This window comes from Colias croceus, chromosome 21 (genome assembly GCF_905220415.1).
Source record: "Colias croceus chromosome 21, ilColCroc2.1".
Taxonomy (NCBI): domain Eukaryota; kingdom Metazoa; phylum Arthropoda; class Insecta; order Lepidoptera; family Pieridae; genus Colias; species Colias croceus.
In genome coordinates, this window is record NC_059557.1 from 3,109,140 (window position 1) to 3,135,839 (window position 26,700).

Sequence of the window (26,700 nt, forward strand, 5' to 3'; positions counted from 1 at the left end):
TTGAGTTTGTGCTGTGTTTTGTTTTAGATTAAGAACTGATTTTTATATGTCTTTTTATGATTCGTTTAAGTCTCTTATTAGTATAGATAGTTTATAATAAAATAGGATCATGGGAAAAGATGAATTGTAAGTTGAATTAAAATATAGAGCTATATGGAAGATATACAAATCTTTTCGTTACCTCTTACAGGTTATTTGAATTAAAATGCAATAAAACATTTCTAGTGTTGAATGTATTATGTAGGTACATAATGTATGTGTGATGAATTTTTTGTTGCATGGTCGAGTACCTACATAGGTATATTAACAAACAAACGATGTCTTTAATGCTTGGAAATAACTCGACATGGATTCGATCAAAGGAAACTTTCAGGCTTCAGCTCATAACTTGGGCCGTCCGATTTTTTCTATAAACGTTGTATTTTACGATCAATACAAGGAGTATGACAAATATTTGCTCGCCCCTGTAATGAAGACAATATCGGGAAGGGTGCTACGGGCTAACAGAAAGTTGGATATAAGTAGAAATCTTGTTTCTTATATGAATATACTCCAAATACCTACGTGAAATATATGAATTAATCAATTGAGATCAGAGCTTATGGTAACTTGCTTTTTCATGTTTGTTAATTAAACTTCTATCTAGTCTCTATGTTAACGGTAGTCCGAGTATTAAATGTTCTTCAAAGACCTCAACAAATATCTTTTTCCAAAAAAAATCTAAGCAGTACCTATAGGTAGCCTCCAAATTGCAGGTAAAATATTGTCTTCTTATTAATCGGAAAAGATTCTATTCCATTAAAACGTGTCAGTTTATATAGATGTAAAATGTAGGTATTTACCTACCAACATTTCTGTTAGAGCAAAAGAAGTAACCAAGAGCATAATATTCTTTATGCATTAAAATTTTTCAGTTATATCGGTTCAGTACTTAGTTCTTGCGTGGCAAAGAAAATTACTTTTCAAGTAAATACTTTTCACTTTTTGCCCCTTTACTTTTTTTTTTAATTTTGCAGCTTCTTATTTTAGTATAGTGACTACATATTCATCAAATTATACTAAGATTACAAAGATGAAATACACAAAATTATATCATATCAAGACTGTTTGTAGTGTGACATAATACCAAATAAAAAACATCGGAAGTCTTATCTTGTAACATTACGGAACCATATCCACTTGTGACTAGATTGTGCTAAAAATGTTAAATAAAACACATAATGATATCACGTCTCCTTATCTGAACTCATCTTGTTTGACCTTTATTTCGTTTCTGAGATGATTAACTTGCACACGATAATGTATTATAGGAGGAATCGTTTCTGTTGAACCGTGTTATTAGGTACATACCTATGTATATTGTAAAACTGGGTTTATGTTGATCGGTAACTTGTTTAATTCAATGATTATACCTATCCCATTGAAGATTTCCTCAATTGGAATGTGACATACTATCAAATTTAAATCGCAAAGTAGCAAGGTAGTTTTTCTTCAATCAAAAACAGAAGTTCAATTAAATTTTTTATAAAGGTTAAGTGTAGCATTCATTTACGATCAATTTATTAACTACCTACTTACCAATTCCTTTTTATTTTTCTTACCGTTTGTTTTGTTGTATAGGTGTGTATGTTAGGTATGTTAGTAATATACTTATTTTGGTAAAACCTTCATGTAAGTCACTACTTTACACTTAGGTATACCTATACGTACCAAAACTCTACATCAATATATTTTCATCAAACGTTTTTCCTTTTATACAATATCCTGCAAACGATCACTCCGTACGTATATTTTATAAACACGTTAAAGCTCCAATAAAAAAGTAGTGACACAAAACACATGTAATCCCCTATCATCGCAGGCGACTCAGCCCGGCCCGGATTATCCTGCAAAGATTTATTGTGTCCAGCTAAGCTAAACCACTAGGGTATTATAGCTATGTACATTGTACTCGTCTTTTACGCAAGTGGTTTGCGTGCTATTGATTTTGAGGATTGTTGAAATTTACATTATGTAAAGCACAGGATAAAGTTGCTACGAGCACAGGAAAAAGTTGTTGCTACGCGTGACAAGCACGCCCTATGATTTTTAAAGAGGAAAACGTTACATTTTTATTTTGCTGAGTCATTTTAAAGGTAAAATCATTGCTTAAAACGTTCGTTTTCGTTATGTGGGAGATTCCTGAATTATATGGAAATATTAAGTTAGCTTTCTTAAATAATTCTTGATATTGTTCAAAAATTTGGAATTTGAAAAATATCTCGACACTGGTTCATACAAAGCATTACATTTTTCAAAGAAATAGCGAGAACGAAAATCGAGATAAACTTATTTCATGTGGAAATTCTCCTTTAAATAAAATAGATCACGGCATGTCATTTGAATAAACGATAAAATTTCTTTGAAGCTCCTTTGTCAAACAAAACAACTGCATTCATTGTTGTACGAAATCGAATTTAAATTCCTTTTCACAATACACCCCGTACATCTTTCACAATTCAAAAGATGAAAGAGCGCGAAAAAGTATAACCTCAAACTTATATAACTGTCACGTACTATGCAAATTTAACTTTTATTCCGTTTGTAAAGGAATCAAATTAGCATGAGTTATGGCGAATATTATCTGTGGTTAGGAGTTCGAGTTTGTTTTTTATTATTTCTTTTATTTTATTGTCAGGTACAATGGCCAGTAATCGTGGGCTAACTGCGGAAATTCCGGCATTCAAAGTGTGTAAAGAAATGGTTTTTACCGCCTGTTTTTCCCGCGCTTTACATTTAAGGTTGTACTCAAAGCAAATTATAGGCTATAAATTTTTATACGTTACCAAAACATTTTATACGTAGGTCCTTATAAAATATTATAATTTTTTTAGCGTTAGTACTAGAAGTTCTTATGTACTTACGCTTTCCTCGAATACATGTAATATTTGTTGAATGAAAAGCAATCAAAGCTATTAGGCATAGAAAATTAATGTGTATAACTAAACGTTTTTTTGCAGTGCATATGATTTTTGAATACAATGAACAATGCGTGGTTTTTATATTTTTAACATGTGTGCATAATTAATAGATTTTTGATTTTTTATCATTTTCCGGTATTTATGTAGCTATTTAAATTTGACGGTTAATTAGGTAAGTACCTATCTACCTTTTTTTATTAACATCAATAATTTGAATATTTAACAAACTCATGAAAAAAAATGTAGAACTAGGACTAACTACCTATAGAGCGAAACCGTTTGAAATCATCACGATGTTTTCCTTCACCGTTCGAGCAGTGGTGATGTTATAACACGCGCAGATAAATTGAAAAACCATTTTATTTTCTGCACGCTCGCCTGGTCTTGAACCCCGGACATATCGATTTGACGTCCGAGTTCCTTACCACTGAGCCACCACCATAATTATCTTGTGTAATATTGATATATTTTTATTACTTACATACATTCAAGCAAAAGAAGTGTCACTTTATGTCCTATGATACTAGTGTATAGCGTGTCGTCGGCCATTACGCTATCGACCTTCTACCAGTGATCAGTATTTGTGTTTGTGATTTGAATATAATATTGTCTCTTTAATTTGTGAGTATGGATATGAATAATACATTTTATTTGTAGAAACTATAAAGATGATCTGTAAAAGATTTGTAAGTTGCGTTTGTTTCGTCAGATTTTTTCTGTGTAAATTTCTAGTCTGTCATTTTTTTATGAGTAACAGTTTTTCATTTTATTTGTCTTCTCAATCGTAAAGAAAATGTTTTAATCGTGCAATACTAATTTTGTTGATGTTTATTTTTTACTCATCATCATCAGCCCATATATGTTCCCACTGCTGCGACACGGGCCTCCTATGAGGGTACAGGCCATAATCCACCACGCTGGCCAAGTGCGTGTTGGCGGATGACACATGTCGTCGAACTTTTTAATTCTTCGACATGTCGGTTTCCTCACGATGTTTTCCTTCACCGTTCGAGCAGTGGTGATGTTACAACATGCGCAGATAAATTGAAAAATCAATTTATTTCCTGCGCGCTCGCCTGGTCTCGAACCACGGACTTATCGATTCGAAGTCTAAGGTCTCACCACTGAGCCACCACTGCGCTATTTTTACTCAAATACAGTAAAATATAAAATACCTAAGTAATAAATTGTGGTTTATAGGTAAGGTACTTTAAGCTTTATAAAATTGTCTGGCTGTTTATAAAATTGGCTTTATAACTATCATAAATATCTGATAAGATATTATGATTATCAAGCAAGATTATTTGGTATTTTATATCAATACCATTTATTAGGTACCTTTTTATTTAAGGACTATGACGCGACAATTTACGTTACAGTCACATAAAAATGTATCTCTATATATTTCTACAAGTCGTATGTTTGTAACACTATTCTTCCTATATGGCTAGACCGCTTTTTGTGTGCCTTCACGTAGATTCAAGAATGCTTTAGATTCACGATTCAAATGCGAGTGACGCCGCGGACAAACCTATTAAAATATTTGCGCATTTTAGCGTATAAAACAACATATCAATTACAATTTATCATTAGCTTTAACTGGCACAAAGTTCAGTTGTTTACCATGAACTTATTAGCTACATTACCTAAGTGCCTAATTACCTTAAATATATCTTGTACCTAAGAACGTATACTAGGTTCTAACTTTAGACGCATGCCTGACATAGCTTGCAAAGCTTATCTTAATTATTGTACCTAGTTCTTATGCAACAAGGATTTAGGACTTAAATAATATAATAGCTACAGTTAAATACAGTTAAACTTACTTAGCAGATAATTTATTGAGACAAAAGGACGACCTTATGGCTACTAAGCGAGCTCTACCAGACAACATAAGGGTGGGATTTTAATTACAAAACAGGAAAGTGTAAATAGGTCCTGCTAGAATGAAATATATACTATATTTAAACTACACAATAATGTGTAGTTTTACAAAATAAAGAGTATATAAATACTCTTTATTTTGTAAAACTACGTTATATAATATGTTATAGGCAAACCCCGAAGCTCGGGCACTCGTAGTTGTGATTTGACTATAATTGTATAATATGTAGGTACACTGAAGAGAAGTCTCGACTGCCAATTAGTATTTTCTAAGAAAAAAACATTAATTGTTGTCTGTCGAGACAAAGTTTACCGTTTAAGTAGTATCTGTGGTATTATATTATATTTGGTTTATGTCATATCTGTTTTGAGATCCACTCATCTTTGAGTGTTTTAATGATAGCGTTCAATAATTACAACCAATAAGGCCTTGACCTTGAATTTATCTTAATTAAAATAATGGTGGTAGACATATAAGTGAGACTCGTAAAAAATCGCTTTTTAGTCACAAGATAATATTTAGTGTGAAAATAAAATTGAATAATATATCGTAAACTATTTTTAGTACCTAGGTATTTATGTGGGTATCCTCCTTTATGAGAATCGCGAAAATTCACTTTAACAATTTCCATCAATTCGTGTTTTTCCTGAGGTTAATGCGATCAACCAAATTCTTTAGCTTTATAATATTATTATTAATTAATATATTAGTATATAAATTAGATAACACAATATGTTGTAACATAAGGTATACATAAGCGAAAGCAAATAGCTTCATATAACAGGCGAAAGTTAATTATAGCCCGTGCATTTTCCGCTTGAAAGTGCTACCCTTGTAGTGGTTTTTGACGAGATCAGATCTGAGTAAATATTACATTATTCTTGAGAATGAGCTTTTACATCTTTTAACCGTCTTCAAAAAAAGGAGGAGGTTCTCAATTCGGTCGGTATATATTTTTTTATTAGATAAATATTGATGGAATGGGTGACCTTTTACTTGCCACAACAAAAATGAAATGAAAACAGTAGGTGTTAGTTAGAAAAATTGGTAGTGATGCAACGAATACGAATACGAATATTCGTATTCGCCGAATAGTAGACATTTAAGTACCGAATATTCGTATTCGGCGAATATATCTACGAATTTTTAAAAGCGAATATTTTTGTACGCAACTCTATTTACTACAAATTTAAAAATCGGGCGAAAAAATATGACGTGTGCAGAGATTGCTGATCCACTGGCCTTTTGGCGAGAATAAATAAGTCTTTTATTACCAAGGTGAGATATTCGTATTCGTATTCGTATTCGTTAAAGTAGTATTCGTTGCATCACTAAAAATTGGTTTTTAAAATGTTCATACACATTGCTAATTATTGTTATTCTTCACAGGTTTTCCATAGCCACATACATACATTACACAATAATTATTATAAGTAGGTACGTTTTATCATAGTATAAATGGTTTTATGTTAAGAGAAAATAACAATAACGATTTTTTTTCTGAGCAAAGGACATGACTATTTGCACCGGAAGTTGGCTTAAGATTGGCCTGTTTCCTGTCAGTGACTAAGATCCTTTTTACACACGATACATTGTCATACTACCTACTTAGCTAGATTACCCAAAATATATAAATGTATTATTTTTTGGCCACCCTAGTAAATTATGATTTACTACTAAAATCATCTGGAATAATATTCCACCAGAATTGGTTGATTATGATTTCATTATTGATTTTATTAATATTTTTTTCTTATTTTCTTTGGAGAGCAAAATTGTGCACCTGACTACACATATTACTAGTGCAAATGACTTAATATTATCATGCAAATGACTCCAAACAATATTATCTTTAAATTAGTTTCGGAACAAGTCTGCATTTTTGCATTTTAATTGCGTTTTAGGTCGATGAATTATAGGTAAAATGTTTTCTATCTATCAACAAATGTTACATGTGCCGTGTGCGCCGATTACTCAACCAGTTACCAATTACACGCGGTTTGCCGCCAAGTATAGTGTTGTTTAATTTTTTTTCTTGTATAATCTGTATTCTGTACGTAATTCCCGCTCATTTGGTTTTTGTGTCAACTGTCAAGATATAGGAAATTACGTAAGTTCGTTCCAGTGGGGTACGAAAATAAATTGAATGTACCTAATTACTTGATAACTTGATTAAAAAAAAAATATACAACATAATTTTGTAAGTATTTTTTTTGTTACAAATACCTATGAAGATATGTATTTTTTTTTATCTAAATAATTGTTGATAATTTTGATCACACCTACTTACTTTAAAAAATGATTACACAAAATATTGAAGTAGATGAACATACCTACTCCACGGGGGAGCCATTAAAATATTTTGTTTTTTTTTTTATACGGATATCCTCAGACTTGTAACAGATAGGTAGGTATAGGTATTTATTAAAATTACCTAATAGGTATTTTATAAATGAAACAAATTTTAAAATTTAAATTTTCTTATGTGAGTTATGATTACCACACACCTACTTACCTATATTCGCACGGGTAAACATTGTTATTATTTTTTTTAAATATTATTCTCTAAATCGAATCTATAATCAATATTCGTTCTACCATGAATTACCTACCTAAACATATAGGTACCTAGGTTAATTAGTGATATGTAACTTTAGTTAGAAGAAATATAACATAGGTAATAATATTAATTAGGTACCCGTTAGGTAGGTATACCAACTACCTACTTATTATTAGCTTTTCTATGTTCCGTTACTTTTGAAAACAGAGTTACAACTTCATACAACTTCTCCTGGTCTCAACAAGCCATTCTTGTACTTAAATTTATAACAAAACTTAAAAGTTAAAATAAAGTCAACAAGTGAGTACTCCAAAAAATCCCCCGCTCATCAGCTGTTGTAAAAATATGAAATAACTGAGTCACCCCAGAAATCCAATGTTTAAATCCAGTGACCTTGATAGCGCAGTCGCGGCAGGCACGCGCTGTCGGCCTGTCTCATTTTCCTTTCGTAAATAAACAAACATCGATTATTCATTCAACAAAATGAATTTACAATCAATAAGATAAACACTGTTTAAACTCAAATATCTACAACAATCACTCAAATGTATTTTAAAACAAAACGTGTAATATGTGTAACACTTCTTGTTATTTCAAGTGATGTTTTGACTTTGCGATCATCGCGCATGCGTGGTATAACCCTGTGAAATTGGAGAGCTATGCGGTATGTAGTGATTTGTGTTTGTGTCACGCGTTTTAATTTAGGTGGGTTATAAGAAGACATTGAATAGGAAACGTATGTGCTATTTCTGTTGCAATAAATGTCGTTTTTGCTTGACATACAGAGATCGTATTGTTTATTTTTTGTTTCTGGGTTACCTAGTATTATAAATGCTGTTACCTAAATGATTATCTTTAATAAGATGAAGAAGAAGATATGGCTAAGCCTCAAGTGAATTAGGTATAATTTAACCTAAAAATATGTGAACTTTTTACATTTAATTTAATTGGAATAAATTATTATTCCAACGTTATCAATTATCATATACAGTTAATTAATTCTATATCAACCATTAACGATATTTTTTCAATTTAATGAAAATCATAACTGCGATATAATGTCAAATGTGTTTTGAATATGTAAAAACATTGCGTCAAATAAACAATGTAGGTAAATAACCTAAGAATGTTAGTTTGTACATTTCTAGACAAAAAACAAGCCGGTTTATCGTACATACTTACAGTTCGTACATCATATCAAATTTCTTTGCGGTTTATAGTCCAGTTATAGGCCTCGTAATCCGTGTATAAGTGCATCAACAACTGGGTATGCATTGGAATGCTGGGGTTAGGGTTGGCGCATGGCGCATGCGCAAATTTGCAGAAAATGCGTGCGTGTTTAGAAGCAGAAGGAATTTAGTACATTGACCTTAATGACTGTCATCACCCTTAAGTTATTTAAAGAAAATTTGGAAGAATATAAAAACTGAGCTGAAATGTGGCTAGAATAGACATTGTAAAATTCACTATGTTATACCTACCTAGTAGATACCTACGCAGCTGTTGTCAGACGACAGTTCTAGTTCAGGATACATCGCCCATTTTTGCAAGTGACTACTATCAAGCTGATTTTCCGTTTGTAGCTTTATTTTGATGAGACACCGAATAATTTCGTGTACGAAACTCTCGATTGTGGTAGCTAACAGAGATAAAATTTTTTGATTTGATGGTTCTCAAATATTTATTACGCAATTTGTAGGACAATATGTCTGTTGAATTATATAAACATTAACTAAGTGAAAACAAAAAAATCAGCTTGTTAGTAATCATTTATGATGACCTCGTTATCGATACACTTTGGAAAGGGGGACTCTTTGAACAAACCATAGATTTTGTAGGACAAATATTTTTTCGAATAATTTAGGTAATTATCTTGAGATTGAACAAAAAAAAATTCAGTTATTAATAAATATTTGAGAACCATCAAATCAAAAATTTTTATCCTTGTTATCTCTGTTAGCTACCACAATCGAGACTTTCGTACACGAAATTATTCGGTGTCTCATCAAAATAAAGCTACAAACGGAAAATTAGCTTGATAGTAGTCACTTGCAAAAATGGGCGATGTATCCTGAACTATTCTTGTATTTTTTGGACTAGCACGTTAACTACCTAGGTATTTAAGGTTTAAGCCTTAAGGAACTTAAAGTCAAATAGACTTTTTTATTATTTACTATATTATATCGAATAAAATATCCTATATAATGTAATAGTGCTGTCCTATACATGTCACAGTGGCTGTCCAATAAATGTAATATTATGGTAGGATTACTACTAATGACCCTAATTCGTATTTTCAATTCCAGGTCCCAACGTAGGCCCACCATAATAACTTCAAATGTCGCATGAAATAGTGAGACGTCGGAAAAATGTGACCATGTGGAAACTAAAATGCGTATGTTTATTCCTCTGCGCTATCGCTTTATTGCAAATGTAAGACAAATGCTGACAGCGCGTTCATTTTTTATCCTAACCTGCATAAGTTTTGCCATATCCGTCTGTTGGATTCAATTCGTAGACAGGCGAAATTTTCCCCCACTCAACGAAAGCTTAATACGAGAAGCACTTGAAAATGTCGCTCGCGATTACAGATACGCGGAAGTGTACCGGAAAACTGAGAGACTGCCGGTCGAAACGAAGTTCATCCTTTGGTGGACCCCGGAGGACATCGCGCCATTCTATTTCTTCGACCACGGACAAAGGGGCTTCATAAAGAAGAACTGTTCCTTAATCAACTGCTTTGTCACTTCAGACAGAAATTTGTTCAATGGAGACTTGACGAAGTTTCACGCGATAGCTTTCAATGGACGATCCATTGTAAATATGCCATCGTCGCACCTCCCGAAACAGAGGACACAAGAACAGAAATACATATTTTTCAATATGGAATCCGCAGACAACTATCCGATATGTGGACAGCATTTCGAAGATTTCTTTAATTGGACTTCAACCTACAAATTGGATTCAGATCTTCCGTACCCGTATATTCAGATAAAAAACTTAGATGGACAGATAGTTGGGCCGGAGAAGAATATGACATGGGAGGAAACTCCTGGAGGGATAAGTGAGGATTTGTTTTATAGAATACAGAATAAAACCAAGGCGGTGGCGTGGTTTGTGTCGAATTGTAAGAGCAGGAACAATAGGCTGGAATTAGCGAAGGAGCTACAAAAGGCTTTATCTGTTCATGGGTATACGGTGGACATTTACGGAGAGTGTGGCCCTTTAAAATGTCCCAGGTCCACGGTGCATGATTGCAATTCGTTCCTGGAGAGAGATTATTTCTTTTATCTATCTTTCGAGAACTCGTTTTCAGAAGATTATGTAACTGAAAAACTGTTGACGGCGTTACAACACGACGTGGTGCCTATTGTGTTTGGCGGTGCCGACTATTCAAGGTAAAGTGTATTTTCACAGCTGCTGTTAATTTTATATTACTATTTGATTTTATAGTAAATTCATTCAAAATTAGAGTTAAAGTCGTTTCTGATATAAAATTGTAGGTAAAATAATAGTGTCAAAAGTTGACGAATACCTAAGTAACTCATTGAATTAGTAATTCAATTTCAAATTCATTAAAAATATCGCTATGTTAAAGCCGGCTTCGCAAAGGAAACTATTTTTAAAGAAATAATTTAACCATTTTAGTTGTTCTTATCATGTTGTTCCACCATACACTATTAAAATCAACAGGTAAAGTTAATTGTTTTTTTTTATGACTTATTAGCCAACAAACGTTATCCAGTTAATAGGTTAATTTACATTTAAGACTAATTGCTTTTTCCCAAAAAAATATTTATATTTTTTAACCGACTTCAAAAAAAGGAGGAGGTATGTTTTTTTTATGTATGTACACCGATTACTCCGAGGTTTCTGAACCGATTTACGTGATTCTTTTTTTGTTCGATGCGGGATTGTGTCGAATTGGTCCCATAAAAATTTTATTCGGATAGGCCCAGTAGTTTTTATTTTATGAGCATTTTTGTCTGTATTTGTAAATGTTGCGAGTGCAAGTTTGAAGTCGGTTGTTTTTAACGCAGTTATTGACTTGTTATATAATAAGGAAATCAATACGGTTTTCAATGAAACATAATATAAATTAAACAATTTCTAATTATTGCTTTTAGAGATTATTGTGCCAGTAATAGTTTATGATTTATCATAATATTATTTAGCTAAAGCTAAAAATTAACATTTTATAAACGCCGATTTTAAATTTTCAGTTACATGTTTGATTTTTTCTGTACTTGACTCTCAAAGAAATCTATTTTGTGAAAATTCTTGTCATCTCCATAATCGTTTTCTTATGTATTTATAGTGACCTCTGGGCATTTAATATATGGGTTTTATGTATTTGACTGGATCTTTCAACCAATATTGTAGTGAAGAATAGAAATTGTGGTCATCATTTTATAGGATTCGTATCTATTTCCGTACCCCTATTTTATCATGGCCGCCTCCTTGGTACAGTCCGTTGTTGACGCGTGAGCGTAGAACCGAAGGGGTCCTGGGTTCGATTCCCGGTGGAGACGAAGAAAAAAAATGTCTCGGTCTGGTAGGATACAGAAGGCTGATCACCTACTTGTCCCTAAAGAAAATCGATCAGTGAAACAGGTGTATGCATAATGCATCTGCCCACTAGGGGACACGGGACTTCACTTACTTATTTTATCATAGTTTTATAGTTTTCATAGCTTAAATTTATCTATACATATATGTTAAATTAAATTCATTTCACAGATTTCTTCCACCCGGCTCGTACTTAGACGCTCGAAAATCAACGCCGCAAGAGCTCGCATCGACCATCGCAAATCTTATAAAATACCCAAAAACGTATAGCCACTACTTTAGGTGGAAAAACAATTATATGTACAGAAATCCAGCGACCACTGACAATGTTTGTGCCTTGTGTGCAGCTATGAATAATGTGGAAATGATGAAATCTCAAACGACGTATCCAAACTTTAGACATTGGTGGAATCCTAATTATAAAGAAAGATGCAGTTAACATGTATTATAGACTGATTGTTATTGTATTTAACTGATTTAAATAAAGTGATTTGTTACTGCTTGAAGTGTATAACATGAATAAGTTAATCTTAGGTTAGATATATTAAATGACAATGTGTACTACAAACTTATAAAAGATCCTGGGAAGGTGATGCACAATCTATACTTCTATACTAATATTATGTATGCAGTATGTATGGTTTTCACGCATAAACTACTGAACCGATTATAATGAAATTTAGCATACATATAGAGGGTAACTTGTATGAACACATAGGATAGGTTTTATCCCGTACATCCCACGGGAACAGGAACTATGCGGGTTTTCCTTTGAAAACGCGGGCGAATACGCGGGCGAAAAGCTAGTTAGGAATTTTTTCATTCAAAAATAGTAGTTTTAAACATCATAATTTTGAAAAAAAAAGTGTTATTAAACTGGTATTTAAATTTATATTGCAACTGCGCATTATATTCTGTTTCATAATTTAGATATCAATTATGAAATTCAATACAATAGCTTCAATCATCGACAAATGAGCATTATGGAATATTGTTATTCCAATTATTGAGAAATAAACAATTTATGTTTGCATATTATGTTTGATAATTTTTATCTTTGGCTGATTTTGGTTAATGTTATAGCTATTTTAATCATTGAGATATACATATGGAGAACTACTACTACTATTTTAAAGTGAAACGCATCAAATAAACCTTCGTGTGTGTTACGATATTAAACAAATAATACGGAATAGTGCAAAGGAATAATTTTCATCGGTAAACTGTACCTAACTAGATAATAATTTTTAAAACTTAGTTAGAGCAAAAAAATGGCGCAAAGATTTTGTTCGCGGTGTCTCCTCCATACGTAGTATATCTCAATGATTTTAATAAACACTTTATATACAGGGTGTCCCACCGTCGGTATTCTAAGCTCAATGGAGGTTATAGTTTTGCATACGCTGAGTACGTAAAAAATACTTATAAAATTCCAGATGCATTTTTTTTCAAATAGATGAATTCTTAAAACTCTTTGTGTACACCCCTAATAAGCAACCCGCCCAACTTTGCCACCCGCATGTGAGCTATCGTTTAAGATTATGTTTTCATAGACAAAATGCTCACGTTAGCGAATCGTTATATTCCGGCTGTGCGAAGCTAGAGAAGAAAACTTGAATTTTAAGGAAAAATTTAGTAAAAAATTTTTGGCGTAAATGTATTTTTTACGTGATCAGTCATCAGTGTATGCAAAACTAGAAGTCTCTTCGCGCGTAGTATACCGAGAGTGGAACACCCTGTATAGGTACTTACCACGCTAAGTTTTAAAAGCAAAATCTATCAACCATTTCTTTATTTTTTTACACAATACGCCTTTAATACACAATAGTTTTAGATAGTAGTTGTTAATTAATATATAAAACGGGTTTAGTGGTAATTATCGTATACATATTGTATTTAAATATACTAAGTATTCGATTGTATTGCTATTGATTAAAATATTTTATATCAGACTTAAGAAATACTTGTTATCTTGGTATTTAGCAATTCTATTCTTTATCATAGCTACTAGATATCCTGATAAACTGTGCCTGTTATTTGAAAAATTAAATTAATCTTTAAGTTTGATTTGCCTCTCTACGAGTATCGTCTAGATACTAAAAACACAATTTAAAAAAAATGTGTGCGTGTTCTAGTGTACACACGTAAGAAGTGAAACTTCTTTATGACCTTATTTTTCAAAAAATAATTTACTATATGCAACTTTACAGAAATACGCAATCACGCATGGTAGGGATAAGAAAAAGATGGCGCGTAACGGAAAAATGTCACGCGTAACGAAAAAATGTTACACTAAATTTTTTTCCAACCCCGATAAAGAAGTTTCACTTCAATAATTATCGAAATCGGTACAGCCGTTCACGCGTGATGCTGTAATAAAAGGAAATAGAAATTAATTTTTCCTACACAGTTTAGTTTTCTCCTTGCTTTAAACTAGCTAAGATTACTCAGTCAATGACGTACTTACAACCATATTATAATAAATTCAAAACTATTCTTACCTTGTTATCTCCATAATTGAAATGAGGAAAATACACACGAGCTTTTCAAAAACCAGTTTGTGTAGCTTTAAATTAAATTGATATATTATAGTTACTAATAATAGTTACCCAACTGGTTTTCTTGCTCCTTTAATAGACGCGCTAAAAAATTCATACAAATTTGACTTATCACCTACGGAACAAGAGTTTTTATTTTCCTTGCGTCACAATTTGCAACTTTATTATATTATGTAATATGTATTGATAAAAGACCGGGAAAAGCATTTTTATGACTTATGTGTTATTTTGTTACATAGCTCTATCTTACACTGCCAAGTTTCAACAAAATCTGTTCATAGTAGTTTGAATAATATTGAAATATCCTATAATATTATAAATGCATTTATTATATTTTATAGATTATTCGATAGGATCATTATTAAAGTATATGTACCGGGAAAAGCCATCAAAAATAATCTTATCACTTATCAGTAGATAAGATCAAATGTGGAATTTATAAATTAAAAACGATGTGACTTATCAATGAGTCACATGATATATACTTATATTGGGGTATTATAATTTTCTGGACTATAAAAACCATTTGAATAAACAACTTAAAAGTTTGAAGCGAATTATCTACCTAATTTAAATTACTTGTACATAAAATGAACAAGGCACAAGTGAACTAAAATATCTTCAAAAACGCACACAATACTTGATAAGTGTTATGTACTCAGTTAATTTTAAGAATTAAAACCATACTTTGCTTAACTGGAAAAAAATACTTGGTGGTTTTTATATATTCTAAGAAATGTAATAATAATGAATCAAAATCATTATCTCTAAATCTAATAATATAATACTTATTTTATTATTGGCTCCCACTCGAATATTTACTGGCTAAAGGAAAAACAGGGATTTGTCATTTCTTCTGTGTATTTTACTCCATTGTAAGTAATATTATTATGGTTTTATTTCGTTAATATAATAGACTTATTTCCATGACATAACAAAAAAAAAAAATATAATAGAACAGCTAGTTATAACTTATAAAGATCTCTCTTTCATATAAGTTTAAGTTTCTATTTTCACAAACATGCGAATGTGTCCAATAAAGTTTTTTTGATTGGACACATTCGCCTTGCATGTTTTTTCTGATGCCTATAATACAATCCGAATTCATGAACTTTGCTTTCTTTAAGCTTTTTTATTATATATTTCAATAAGGTTTTCTAGTTTGATGGTATACTTAATAGTTACCTACATATCTATACATATAATAAATCTGTAAAAGGGTCAATTCTGTACCTTGAAAATATAGAAAAAATAAATACAAGGGGGTGTTACTGGATCGATACCAAATCCAAACATGTGATTAAATTTTTTTTGTGAAAACTAACAGTTTGATTTCGATGAAACTTGGTATAATTATACCTTATTATCCGGGGCATAAAATGGGATACTTTTTAACCTGGAAAAATATGTAGAAAAAAAAATCTTAATTTTACCGCGCGTACGGAGTCGCGGGCGGAAGCTACACTGTAATATAAGGTAATATAAATTAAACAGAAATGTTACACAAAAATACATTTTCAATTAAAAACTACATTGCTATTCATTATTTGCTAAGTTTTTTCCTCACTACCTACATATTTTTTGTACATATTGGTACATTCTTCATTAAAATTTTCAATATTGACAAAATATTGTAGTACGATAACGGTGGTTATTGCCTTTATCAAAAATAATAATTTCCAATGGTTGATAAACCTACTTTAGACATTTTAGAGGTGTCAAATATAGATTAAATCAAGGATTAAATTGTTATTTCGATTCCCCATTTTCTACTTACCTATTTTTGCCATATATATTATGTTCGCCATTTGTTTCAAAATGGGGTTTTTCATATCTGTAAAGTGCTTCGATACATTCTAATTCTGAGTAAATAAATAAGTTTTAAGTACTTTTGTTTCAATCGTTTTTAGGGTTCCGTAGCCAAAATGGCAAAAACGGAACCCTTATAGTTTCGTCATGTCCGTCTGTCCGTCTGTCCGTCTGTCACAGCCGATTTACTCGGAAACTATAAGTACTACAGTGATGAAATTTGATGGGAATATGTGTTGTATGAACCGCTACAAAAATATGACACTAAATAGTAAAAAAAAGAATTGGGGGTGGGGCCCCCCATACATGTAACTGAGGGATGAAATTTTTTTTTTCGATGTACATACCCGTGTGGGGTATCAATGGAAAGGTCTTTTAAAATGATATAAAGTTTTCTAAAAAACATTTTTCTTAAAGTGAACGGTTTTTGAGATATCAGCTCTCAAAGTCGTAAAAAGTATGTCCCCCCCCCTCTATTTTTATAACTACGGGGTATAAAATTCTAAAAAAAATAGAGGTGATGCATGCTAATTAACTCTTTCAACGATTTTTGGTTTGATCAAAGTATCTCTTATAGTTTTTGAGATAGGTTGATTTAACTGTAAATAATAAGTTTATTATATTTGCTGCTACGGAACCCTTTGTGCGCGAGCCCGACTCGCACTTGGCCGGTTTTTATTCTATATGTAAGCTTGTAAATGTGTACTGTTTTGTATTTAAAGATGCTATAATAAATGTTGTTGCGAAAATACTTAGTGCTTTTATTTAACCTTCTACTTATATAAAATTAAAATTTTGTGTGTGCGCAATAAAGAATTATCTATCTATCTATCTAAATAAGGGTTTTTTGCGTTGCAGGATTCGCGCATTTCACAAATTTTCACATATCTAACATATATTTTGTTATGTAGATATGAATGATGAGAGTTGAATACAATTATGAATGCATCTTCAATTGAGCTACAAGCTTTATATTTCAGTGTTGAATATAGATTAAAGCAATAGTGCTATGAGTAGATAGAATTGAAATATATAAGGCATCTGGCATTAATATACCAATATGTGAAGAGTCTGTAAAACATAGTTCTATTCCTTGAAAATAGATTTCTCCTTAGCTAAAATAATCCCCCAATAACACAGCGATCAAACTCATAACTATGAAAAATATAAAAAGAGACCGAATCCGCGCGCAAACACTAGTCTTCCACAAACATTTTACACGTAAGCTTAACAAGTATCAAACGGATATAAGACAACATTGAAACTACAACAAAAGCCACTGCCGTCCCACATCGTTAACGAAAAAACTTTTGTCGAAGTTAATTAGAAAAGTTTCTCACACGTGGCCAGAATCCACTGAAGTTATTCCCTTTTGTTCGAAGTACGGAGCGGATAATTAATATTGAAAAAACTGATATTGACGCTGTTTTTACAGTCGATTCAGACAATTTTTTGCAAAGGAGGAGCTCCTTTTTGTCATTTTTAAAAATGTAGGTAATAGACGATATCAATTAGGTTGTATTATTAATTATTATCTAATTTGATAATAAATACAAATTGGAAATTGCAATACAATTGCAAATTGCAATCCAATACAAATTGGATCGTAGTACTTGTAACTTATTTTCTGCACCGCTTCCTTTCTTACTTTCAACGAATGAATAGCATCTTAATCTCTCCATACTAATATTATAAAATATATATTCAGAAGCCCATAAAACTATATCTAAAAGTGTATTGCAAGCTATGTCGATAAAAATCTTCGGATGCGCGAGTGCCTATCGTTGTGATGTCATTACGGCCTCCCTCAGGCGCTTAAGCGACACTCAACGATGTAGGAAAATGGTAAATGTGACATTTTAAGGGCACAGAATATTGGTATCAGGAACTCGTGAAATAAAATGTTCGAGGGTCTTGCGATTATCAAACTAGTACAGCTTGCAGGATTACATTTTTTCTTTAGCGTATTGAGTTTGAGAACGCCAGCAAAGTACCTAAACCTATTTAAAAAAAAAATTGTAGTTCATGATTCCTATAGTATTAATAATTTGATTTGGAAACACATTTAAAACTAACATTAACAACTTAAACCTTTTGTATTTTTCTCTTATGAAAATGTACCGTGATCATTCTGCTCTCTCATAAAATTAGAATTAAGAAATATATTAACGTGTCGTCTATTAAACTTGCCTGTTCTACAGTTTACCTATTAACAATAACATATCACAGTTTTATTCATCAATGTACCGCGACATGGAACAAAGAGGCAGTAAGTAGATTTGCTCCCACACGCGCCCGGGGCCCGCTACACTCATTCGATTACCGATGCGCCTATATAACTAATAGCATGACCTGGAATATGGGAAACATTGGCTTTTTGTACTATAAACACACTTACACAGTCTATGTAGCATGACCTTGAAATAGAAAAAACATTGGTTTTTAAACCAAAAGCATAATAAGAAGTCGGCTGCATGGCAATGCTGAGAAGCCCTATTGAAAACAATTAATAAACATAGTATCGAAAATGTTTATTTTTATATTTTTGTACCATTTTATGAAGTTAATCTATTTTAAGATTAGATTAGGTTTCTTGTAACTATTGAGTGGTTTTTCTAATAAAAATATTTCATTATAGGATAAGAAATATTAGTAGTCTGAATATTATTCACCAGTATTTTTTAGATCAAAAAAATAATTTTACTCTAGAATAGTGTATGGCATAATTCATAATAATATGTATGTCCTTACGTTTAAAAACGTGCTCCTCCCGCCTCCGAATGTGTGACGATATATCTACTAAGGAACCTAATGTCTACTTAAAACTTACCAAAAATAGAACAAATAATCCAATAAAATTGTTTAATTAACAAATATTTTCTGGTTGACAACACAATTTTATAAGGCACTACAACTACTAGGTACCAGGATATCAGCACTCCATGGTGGTTGAATTGATGGCCTGCCCAATAGTTCGATTGACCGGAATAGTGTTGTATTTACAACTTCCTACCGTGTTTGCGGGAAACCAATTAATAACTTTTATAGCCTCCGGTGGTGGCGTCTCGAACAATTAGCAAGGCTATAAAAATCTTCACGGCTGATTGGGAAGGGAATCAATAAATATGGGGATGTTGGCACAGCTAGGTACTGGGTGCAGATTAAAGGTCAGGACATAAAAATGAATGTTATGCGTGTCTTATGTATATTTTTGTACATCCTATTTAATATTTTGTCTTAGAGATTGACACAGTATATACAAAATATATTCATAATTTGCTTTTGCTTCATTTTTTTTTTCATACTAGGTACTATACTTACTACCTTAGTATGATTACCGTAAGGGGTAGTTTCTAGGTAAGAATTATAAAGGTAAAGGAAAAGTATATGTATTTAAAAATATATAGACCTTGCAGCTAACAATACTCTTGTGTACTGCTTACATACTTATTTCTTATCTTCGTTTTGGTTTAAGTAACAAACTTTCAAGAAAAAAATAATGTACGAATGTAATTTACTAGCTGCGCTCCGCGGTTACACCCGCGTGGCTCCGCTCCTGTCGGGCTTAGCGTAATCACTACATAGTATAAAACAAAGTCGCTTTCTCTGTCCCTATGTCCCTTTGTATGCTTAAATCTTTAAAACTACGCAACGGATTTTGATGCGATTTTGTTTAATAGGTAGATAGAGTGATTCAAGAGGAAGGTTTTAGTATATAATTTATTAGGTTTTAGACAAAGCGGGCAAAGCCACGGGCGGTAAGCTATTGATATATATAGCCTTCCTCGATAAATGGGCTATCTAACGCCGAAATAATTTTTCAAATCGGTCCAGTAGTTCCTGAGATTAGCGCGTTCAAACAAACAATCTCTTCAGCTTTATAATATTAGTATAGATATATTATAATATAGACCTTGCAGCTCTCAATACTCGTGTGTAATGCTTACATCAGGGATGCACAGACTTATTAAGACTAGGGGCCACTCGGGCAAATTATGAACTGATGGCGGGCCGCCGGAAATATAGGTAGGTAATTAAAGACAATAAAGAATTGATAATAATGTATTAAAATTGAAAAAGAATTTATTAATTTGAAGCGTGGCACTGCATAGTGCTTACAATCTTTTTTTATATTTGGCTCAAATTTACTTGTAGCAACACGTAAAAGTGCTTCCAAACTTTCGTTTGCAAGGCGGTTTCGATTTTTTGTTTTCTTATTATTTAATATCGAAAAGGTTTGTTCACACATATAGGTAGAACCAAATAAGCTGGCACATTTCAGTGCGTTTATGCGCAACTTTTTATACATATTTTTATCAATGCAGCGGTAAAAGTTCAGCAAGTCTCCTTCGTTGAATTTGTTGCGTAAATCTTCGTCGTTTTGAATGTCAATAATTTCTAACTGCATTGACTGTGGTGCATTTTCAACTGAAATCGTGAAAGGATTGCTGAATATGTCAAACAGAGGTTTCACTTTTTTAAACTCCGAAAATCTGTCTTGAAAAGATTGAATCAAAATATCCAGCTTTTCTACGTAACTGTAATTAATCGCAGTTTTGTTGAATTTTTCAGCCATTTTCTTATAATTCTGAAAATGGTTGTAATTTCCAGAATTCAATTGCGATCTGAAAAGTGTCAGTTTGCATTGAAAGGATGATACATGAGCGTAGAGCTGGGATATCATTTGATTTTTGCCTTGAAGCCGTGTGTTCAAGACATTTAAATGATTTGGTTAGCGTGACATTTATGCCACCCGTATAGAGTCGAAAACTGTCTGAAGAAATCTCGACGCGTGCCGGCCGCGGCGCTTCCTCAAGAAAACGAATTTAACCGAGTTCGGCACGTACATAACCGACCGCTGTTACCGACACAAGCAAGGTGCACTTGAGAGCGCGCGCGCGAGATTCAAATTACTTTTCGAATATATTTTTTTTGGTTTTATTCTGGAATAATTCGAGAGTATTATATTTTATGCTGTCGGCGGGCCACCAGAATTAGACCAGCGGGCCGCATGCGGCCCGCGGGCCGCGGTCTGTGCATCACTGGCTTACATACTTCTTTCTTATCTTCGTTTTAGTTTAAGTAACAAGCCTTAACTTAGAGCATTATACCAACTTAATAATGCTCTAAGAGCCTTAAAGAAAAAAAAATGTACCTACGAATATAGTTTATTTAATGTCCTGTAAATTACGACACTAGCAAATCACCTAGATAAATGTAGAAGAAAATGTCATGGAATTCCTCGTTCTTCCTTATTTTGAGTACTTGTTTTTTCACTAATACTAATAATTTTTTTACACACCTACCTACTTATGCAACCGCAATTACAATAGATAGGTTTAAAAGATAACACAGATATTATTGTGGAAGTCCATTTTTGATAAAAAAATAGATAGATATATCCAAGATGTATGTTGTACACAAGTATAGATTAAAGGAAATTGACTGTAACATGATAAAGCCTAATTTAATAATTATTAACACTTGAAAAATGCTACCTTTAACTTGGACCACAGTTGTTTCACAATCCGACTTTCAGTCACAAGTAATCATTGTGAATAACATCGGATTACACAGAATCTGCGCCGAAAGAAGTGGCTAATTTGCTAAGAGCTTTCTATTGTTTTCCAAAACATTCCTATTTGCTGATTTAATCGAATTTGTTTTGAGGTTATTTGCTAAAAATACTTTCACTGTTCAGTTTTAGGAAACAGTTAGAGATTATATACGTGTTAAGTCTATAGAAAATAGTTTTATTTATCTATTTATTCGTTCTGAGTAGGGGAAAACATTAAATGTATTAAAAAATATTAATTGGAACAAGCACAAGTAAAGTGTTTTATAATATATTCCAGTTACAAACAAGTATCTATCTATCCCGTTCCGTCAGTCCCGTTCAGTTTATCTATTAACTAAAATTAATAATAATATATGAAAATGTACAACAAGAAGTTTTACATTCAAATTTTCAAGCAAGCTGCTAAACAGGTTCGTACACTTATTAACAATAGATGTTTATAAACAATTTTCTTCCAATAAACTTCGTTCAAAGTTAGATTAGGTATATGGTTCAAATCTATCACAACGCCGAAGAACTATAACTTACTAGCTGTGCTCCGCGGTTTTACCCGCAGTGCTCTGCTCCTGTTGGTCTTAGCGTGATGATATTATTTACCCTATGGCCTTGTTCGATGAATGGGCTATCTAACACTGAAATACTTTTTCTAATCGGTACAGTAGTTCCCGAGATTAGCACGTTCAAACAAACAAACAAACTCTTCAGCTTTGTAATATTAAGTATAGATAGGCAATAATATGTATACAATTTTATTATATACGGCATTTGATTGTCAAAGATCTCTTAACCCAGTAGTGGGACGAACAGGCTCTTTGATCCTGTGAGTGCTTGCGTAGCTGCGTCAGCCACGAGTGTCGGAAATCACCGTAATGGATGGAGGACTTTACCAATAGGGTTGCCACTTCTTTAAGCAGGAAGGGTGGGTATTGTGTGCCCAAAAGCTTGTGTAATGTAGAAAAAAATTAAAAATACAAATTTGTTTTGATATTGACGAAGTAATATTTTAAAATATTAGTAACAGTTGTAGTACTTCAGTACTGGTGTACCTATTTTACATGTTGAATTTGAGCTTTGCTTTATGAAATTTCTATGGTTGGTAAATGAATAAAAAAATGCTATTCGTCACTCTCCTTAAATGGTATTCTGTTTCTATAATCAGATATTGTAAACAACACTTTCTTGCTTAATTATATGTCTGAGGCATCTATTTCTTGTGTTTTTTTTTTTTAATATTTTCTTATGAGTGACAGCCCTGTACGATTTCTTTGCGTCTGTGGCTAATAGATATCCATTACTGGCCACTTGTCTCGTGAGTCAAGCACGCAAACCTTTTCAAAGGAGGATTACCGTTTTATGTCGAGTTTTCTCCTAACTTACTCTTTGATTTATTTCTTCTGTTTATTAATCTTTTCTTCATCAATCTAATTCACTAAACTTCAGAATATGAATAGTAGTTCTATATTCATTACCTATGTGTTCAGTTTATTTGCACATTAAATGGCTTCATGGAAAATTTAAAATGTCTACTGCAAAAGTGACATTTCATAGCATGATAAAATTATGTGTCACGATCCGGGAATGGGGCCATTAAAATCTTGTAGTCTTAGAGTAGTATTCTAGGATATTACAATAAGTAACTAAAAAATTTTAGGAACGTTATTAACAATCTTTTTATTTTCGCTGTTGCACTGGTAAACTTTGCCAAAATTATGTATCTCAAAAAAAAAAAACATCCGAAATACCTATTGGTTCTAAAATATATAAAAATTAAAACTATTCAACGATTACATTATAAAAGTCAAAAGAGGCGAATGGAACCAAGACTCAGCCCTCAGGTAGATGTTTCAGGAAACATCTTCAACAGATTTTCATGCTTTTCCTGTTTTTGTATATCAATCGAACATTTTATTAGGTACTTTAGCGCCTAGGTAAATCATCTACTGACGGATTCGTTTGTAAACATTATAACTTTACCTAAGGTTAAAGCAAAAATTCTTAACCCTACAAAATCAAGTCGACAATCGGTAGAGTTTATTTAAGACGTGTTAAGCAAAATTGGCTCGTTCGCAGCGCTGGCAAAAATCTCATTTCCGTAGATAGAGGCGCAGACACACTGATAACGAGCGCTTCGTTTGATAACCGTTTACTGTGTGTATATCGCTTTATAGCGTTCGTATGCTTGGGCGGGAGAATTTGAACATGGAACGTTTATTTTTTTTAATCGACATGATTATTTAGTGAAATAAGTTGCATTGCAATATGCATAGATTATAGAATATCTAAAACTGTTGTTATTTACGTCTATGAACGTACATTATTATATTATAAGTTGTACTTAGCTGGATTTTAAAATAATTGTTATTTAAAATTATAATTCAACTGTATTTTTTATGCTTTTTGATCAGAGCTTTCACTATGAATACAACCATACTCAATAATGTTATTTTAGGAGATTCAACTTAAAAACAAAAAGTTAACTTTATAAGTGTAGTTAAGTATTAATTGATTTTAAATACAAATAACAAAATTCTAATAAGACGATAGTCTTGAATTTCAAAGTATATTTGAGAGATATATTAAAAGGCAGTATTAATAAAGTAATACCAGCGAAGCGACGTTCATTTCTCAGGTTCGACTCTGTATTGATATTGCTGGATATTACGCCGAAAGCTGGTGGCGATGTTAAGAGTTTATAATGTTTAGACAGGACTTTTAAGTTTAAAACAAAATTTGAAAACTAGTGATATCGTTATTTTTAACTTGATAAATATCAAGAATATTTCATTTTGATGTTGTTAAATAATGAATTTTATTTTTTTTTTCTCATTAGAGCTTAAAATGAAAACATTTAATTTCACGAGCTTTCGTATAGGAAACTTTCAAATTTTTGTATTACTTTTGACATTATGATGTAAGTAAGTTTATATCAATATATGACGCAAACTAAACTTAATAATATAAACCCTTGAGGCAACCTTTTTTAACACGTTATTTACATTTCAGCAATTCCAGGCATTTTAAGTATTTATTTTTCAATGTATAACACAAAGTATAAGCACGAACTACTGTCTTTTTAAACGTTTTAAATTACAGATGACATGTGAAACAAATGCTAACTAAAATAACTGAAAATGAGGGGTCTATACGTTCTTAAATTGCACAATATCAGAGGGTAATATTTGTTTAATCTAGAGCACGACATTCAGGCATCGACGATTGCAGCGAGATAATCTAGACTATACTTTAGTGCTTCCTACAGGACGATCGTTTTAAACGTCGCTTATTTTGATATTAAATGTTTAGCGAACTTTTAGTTGGGTTTGTGATATATTATGTTTAGTAATTTAAAGAATGGTTGGAAGTTAGAGGAGTTGATTTGGTAAAGGTTTGTAAATTATTTAAGATTTATTTTAGCTTGTTTTTGGTAACTCTTTTACTTTGCAGGTATGGGTCGAAATAATCTCTATATGCATAACTAAATATCTTTATAGAAATTTAAGGCATGTAATTTTTTAAGTACCTAACATAAATTATTTCATTATACCTAACTATACATATAAAAAACATTTGTTTGTATTTGATGTTATTAAAATTACATTTTTATTGCGTTCTGTAAGTCTAAAAATATTTAAGTACATTTTACTCGTATCCACAAATCTCAAATATGATTAAACCCATCCCTAATATATAAGATTCCGAATCAATTATGCAGATGAAAAACGATTGTCACGAGGAGACAGACCCAGGGGAAATTACTAGTGGACGTACTCAGGTCAGCGAGCTGGAAAATATTCCTTAAAATTTTGCCTGGAATCTTCAAAAGTGTTGCAATTTGTATTAAAATATTTTATTTGAGCCTAGTGGGATTGTTATTATAATAATTTAAATGTCGTGTGGGACTTTAGAATTAGTTATAAGTTTTGTGAAGTCATTTGTGACGCCATGACGTGACGGTATTGCCGTGACGCAACCTTAAAATTTTACTCTCAACGCGCCAAAAAAGTTTGACTTCAAAAACATTTCAATGCATGTTTTATACCTTAAATTAAACGTTTATTTTCAAAGATTTGTTACTTAATTAAAAACACACAAATGCATGACTAAATTTGCAGTAGTTACAATTTAAATTCAATCAAACCAAAAAGTAATATTCTCAAAGTAATATTTAAATCAGTTCAAACCCAGAAACATCTCGAACGCTACAATATCGCACAATTCCGTTGAAATAAAAATACACTCACATAATATTATTAAATGAAAATCTCCAACGAATAGTAGGTAAATGCCTTACACGGCTCTTATTAGATTGCCACTGAATTTTTCTGCTATTCAAAACGGAGGAGAAATATCACGGAATTCCGAGTGGCGCTAATGGAGAGCTGTTTGGGGATTTATTATGTGTTTATACTTATCGTATGCGATATACTGTGTAATAAACGTAAGTGGGACTTGTAAAGTTAGAATTTAATGGTGAATGACAAAAGAAGATAACAAAATGAAGAGCTACGCATTTAGAAAGTTAAGGTGAGAAAGAGCGCAGTAATATCGAACACTACTCCGAAACAGTAGTGTTTGAATTAGTGAAAATTAAAATAAAAAAGAAATATGTACATAGTTTGTTTCCAAACCATTATTTGAACTAGTTTTTTGCTATCTAAGGAGACAGTTATGCAGTGTCAAGAATTATACATTATTGTATAATTATTAGCAAGTTATTTTGTTGAGTAAATGATTCATAAACCATTTAATCGTTAGACTTTATTTAAAAAAAACACAAACAA

General features: G+C 32.0%; 1 protein-coding gene across 9 annotated transcripts; it reads left to right on the forward strand.

Annotated features, from left to right (window-relative positions):
* The first annotated feature begins 3,488 nt into the window (after positions 1 to 3,488).
* Positions 3,489 to 12,485, forward strand: LOC123701411 (alpha-(1,3)-fucosyltransferase C-like). Of its 9 annotated transcripts, none has more exons than XM_045648883.1 (4): positions 3,489 to 3,581; positions 9,712 to 9,838; positions 9,997 to 10,803; positions 12,146 to 12,485. In XM_045648883.1, the coding sequence occupies exons 2-4, from the start codon at positions 9,744 to 9,746 to the stop codon at positions 12,411 to 12,413; spliced, it is 1,170 nt and encodes a 389-aa protein (XP_045504839.1). In that variant the 5' UTR covers positions 3,489 to 3,581; positions 9,712 to 9,743; the 3' UTR covers positions 12,414 to 12,485. The 9 variants fall into 9 exon arrangements, with proteins under 9 accessions (XP_045504839.1, XP_045504833.1, XP_045504838.1 ...); XM_045648882.1 differs by lacking the exon at positions 3,489 to 3,581 and adding an exon at positions 6,841 to 6,955; XM_045648878.1 differs by lacking the exon at positions 3,489 to 3,581 and adding an exon at positions 6,846 to 7,045.
* The last annotated feature ends 14,215 nt before the right edge of the window (positions 12,486 to 26,700 follow it).

Coding starts and splice junctions, on each gene's coding strand:
- LOC123701411 (XM_045648877.1), top strand. CDS start 9,797: ATGCGTATGTTTATTCCTCTGCGCTATCGCTTTATTGCAAATGTAAGA. Junction 10,804..12,145: donor GGCGGTGCCGACTATTCAAG/GTAAAGTGTATT, acceptor TTCATTTCACAG/ATTTCTTCCACCCGGCTCGT.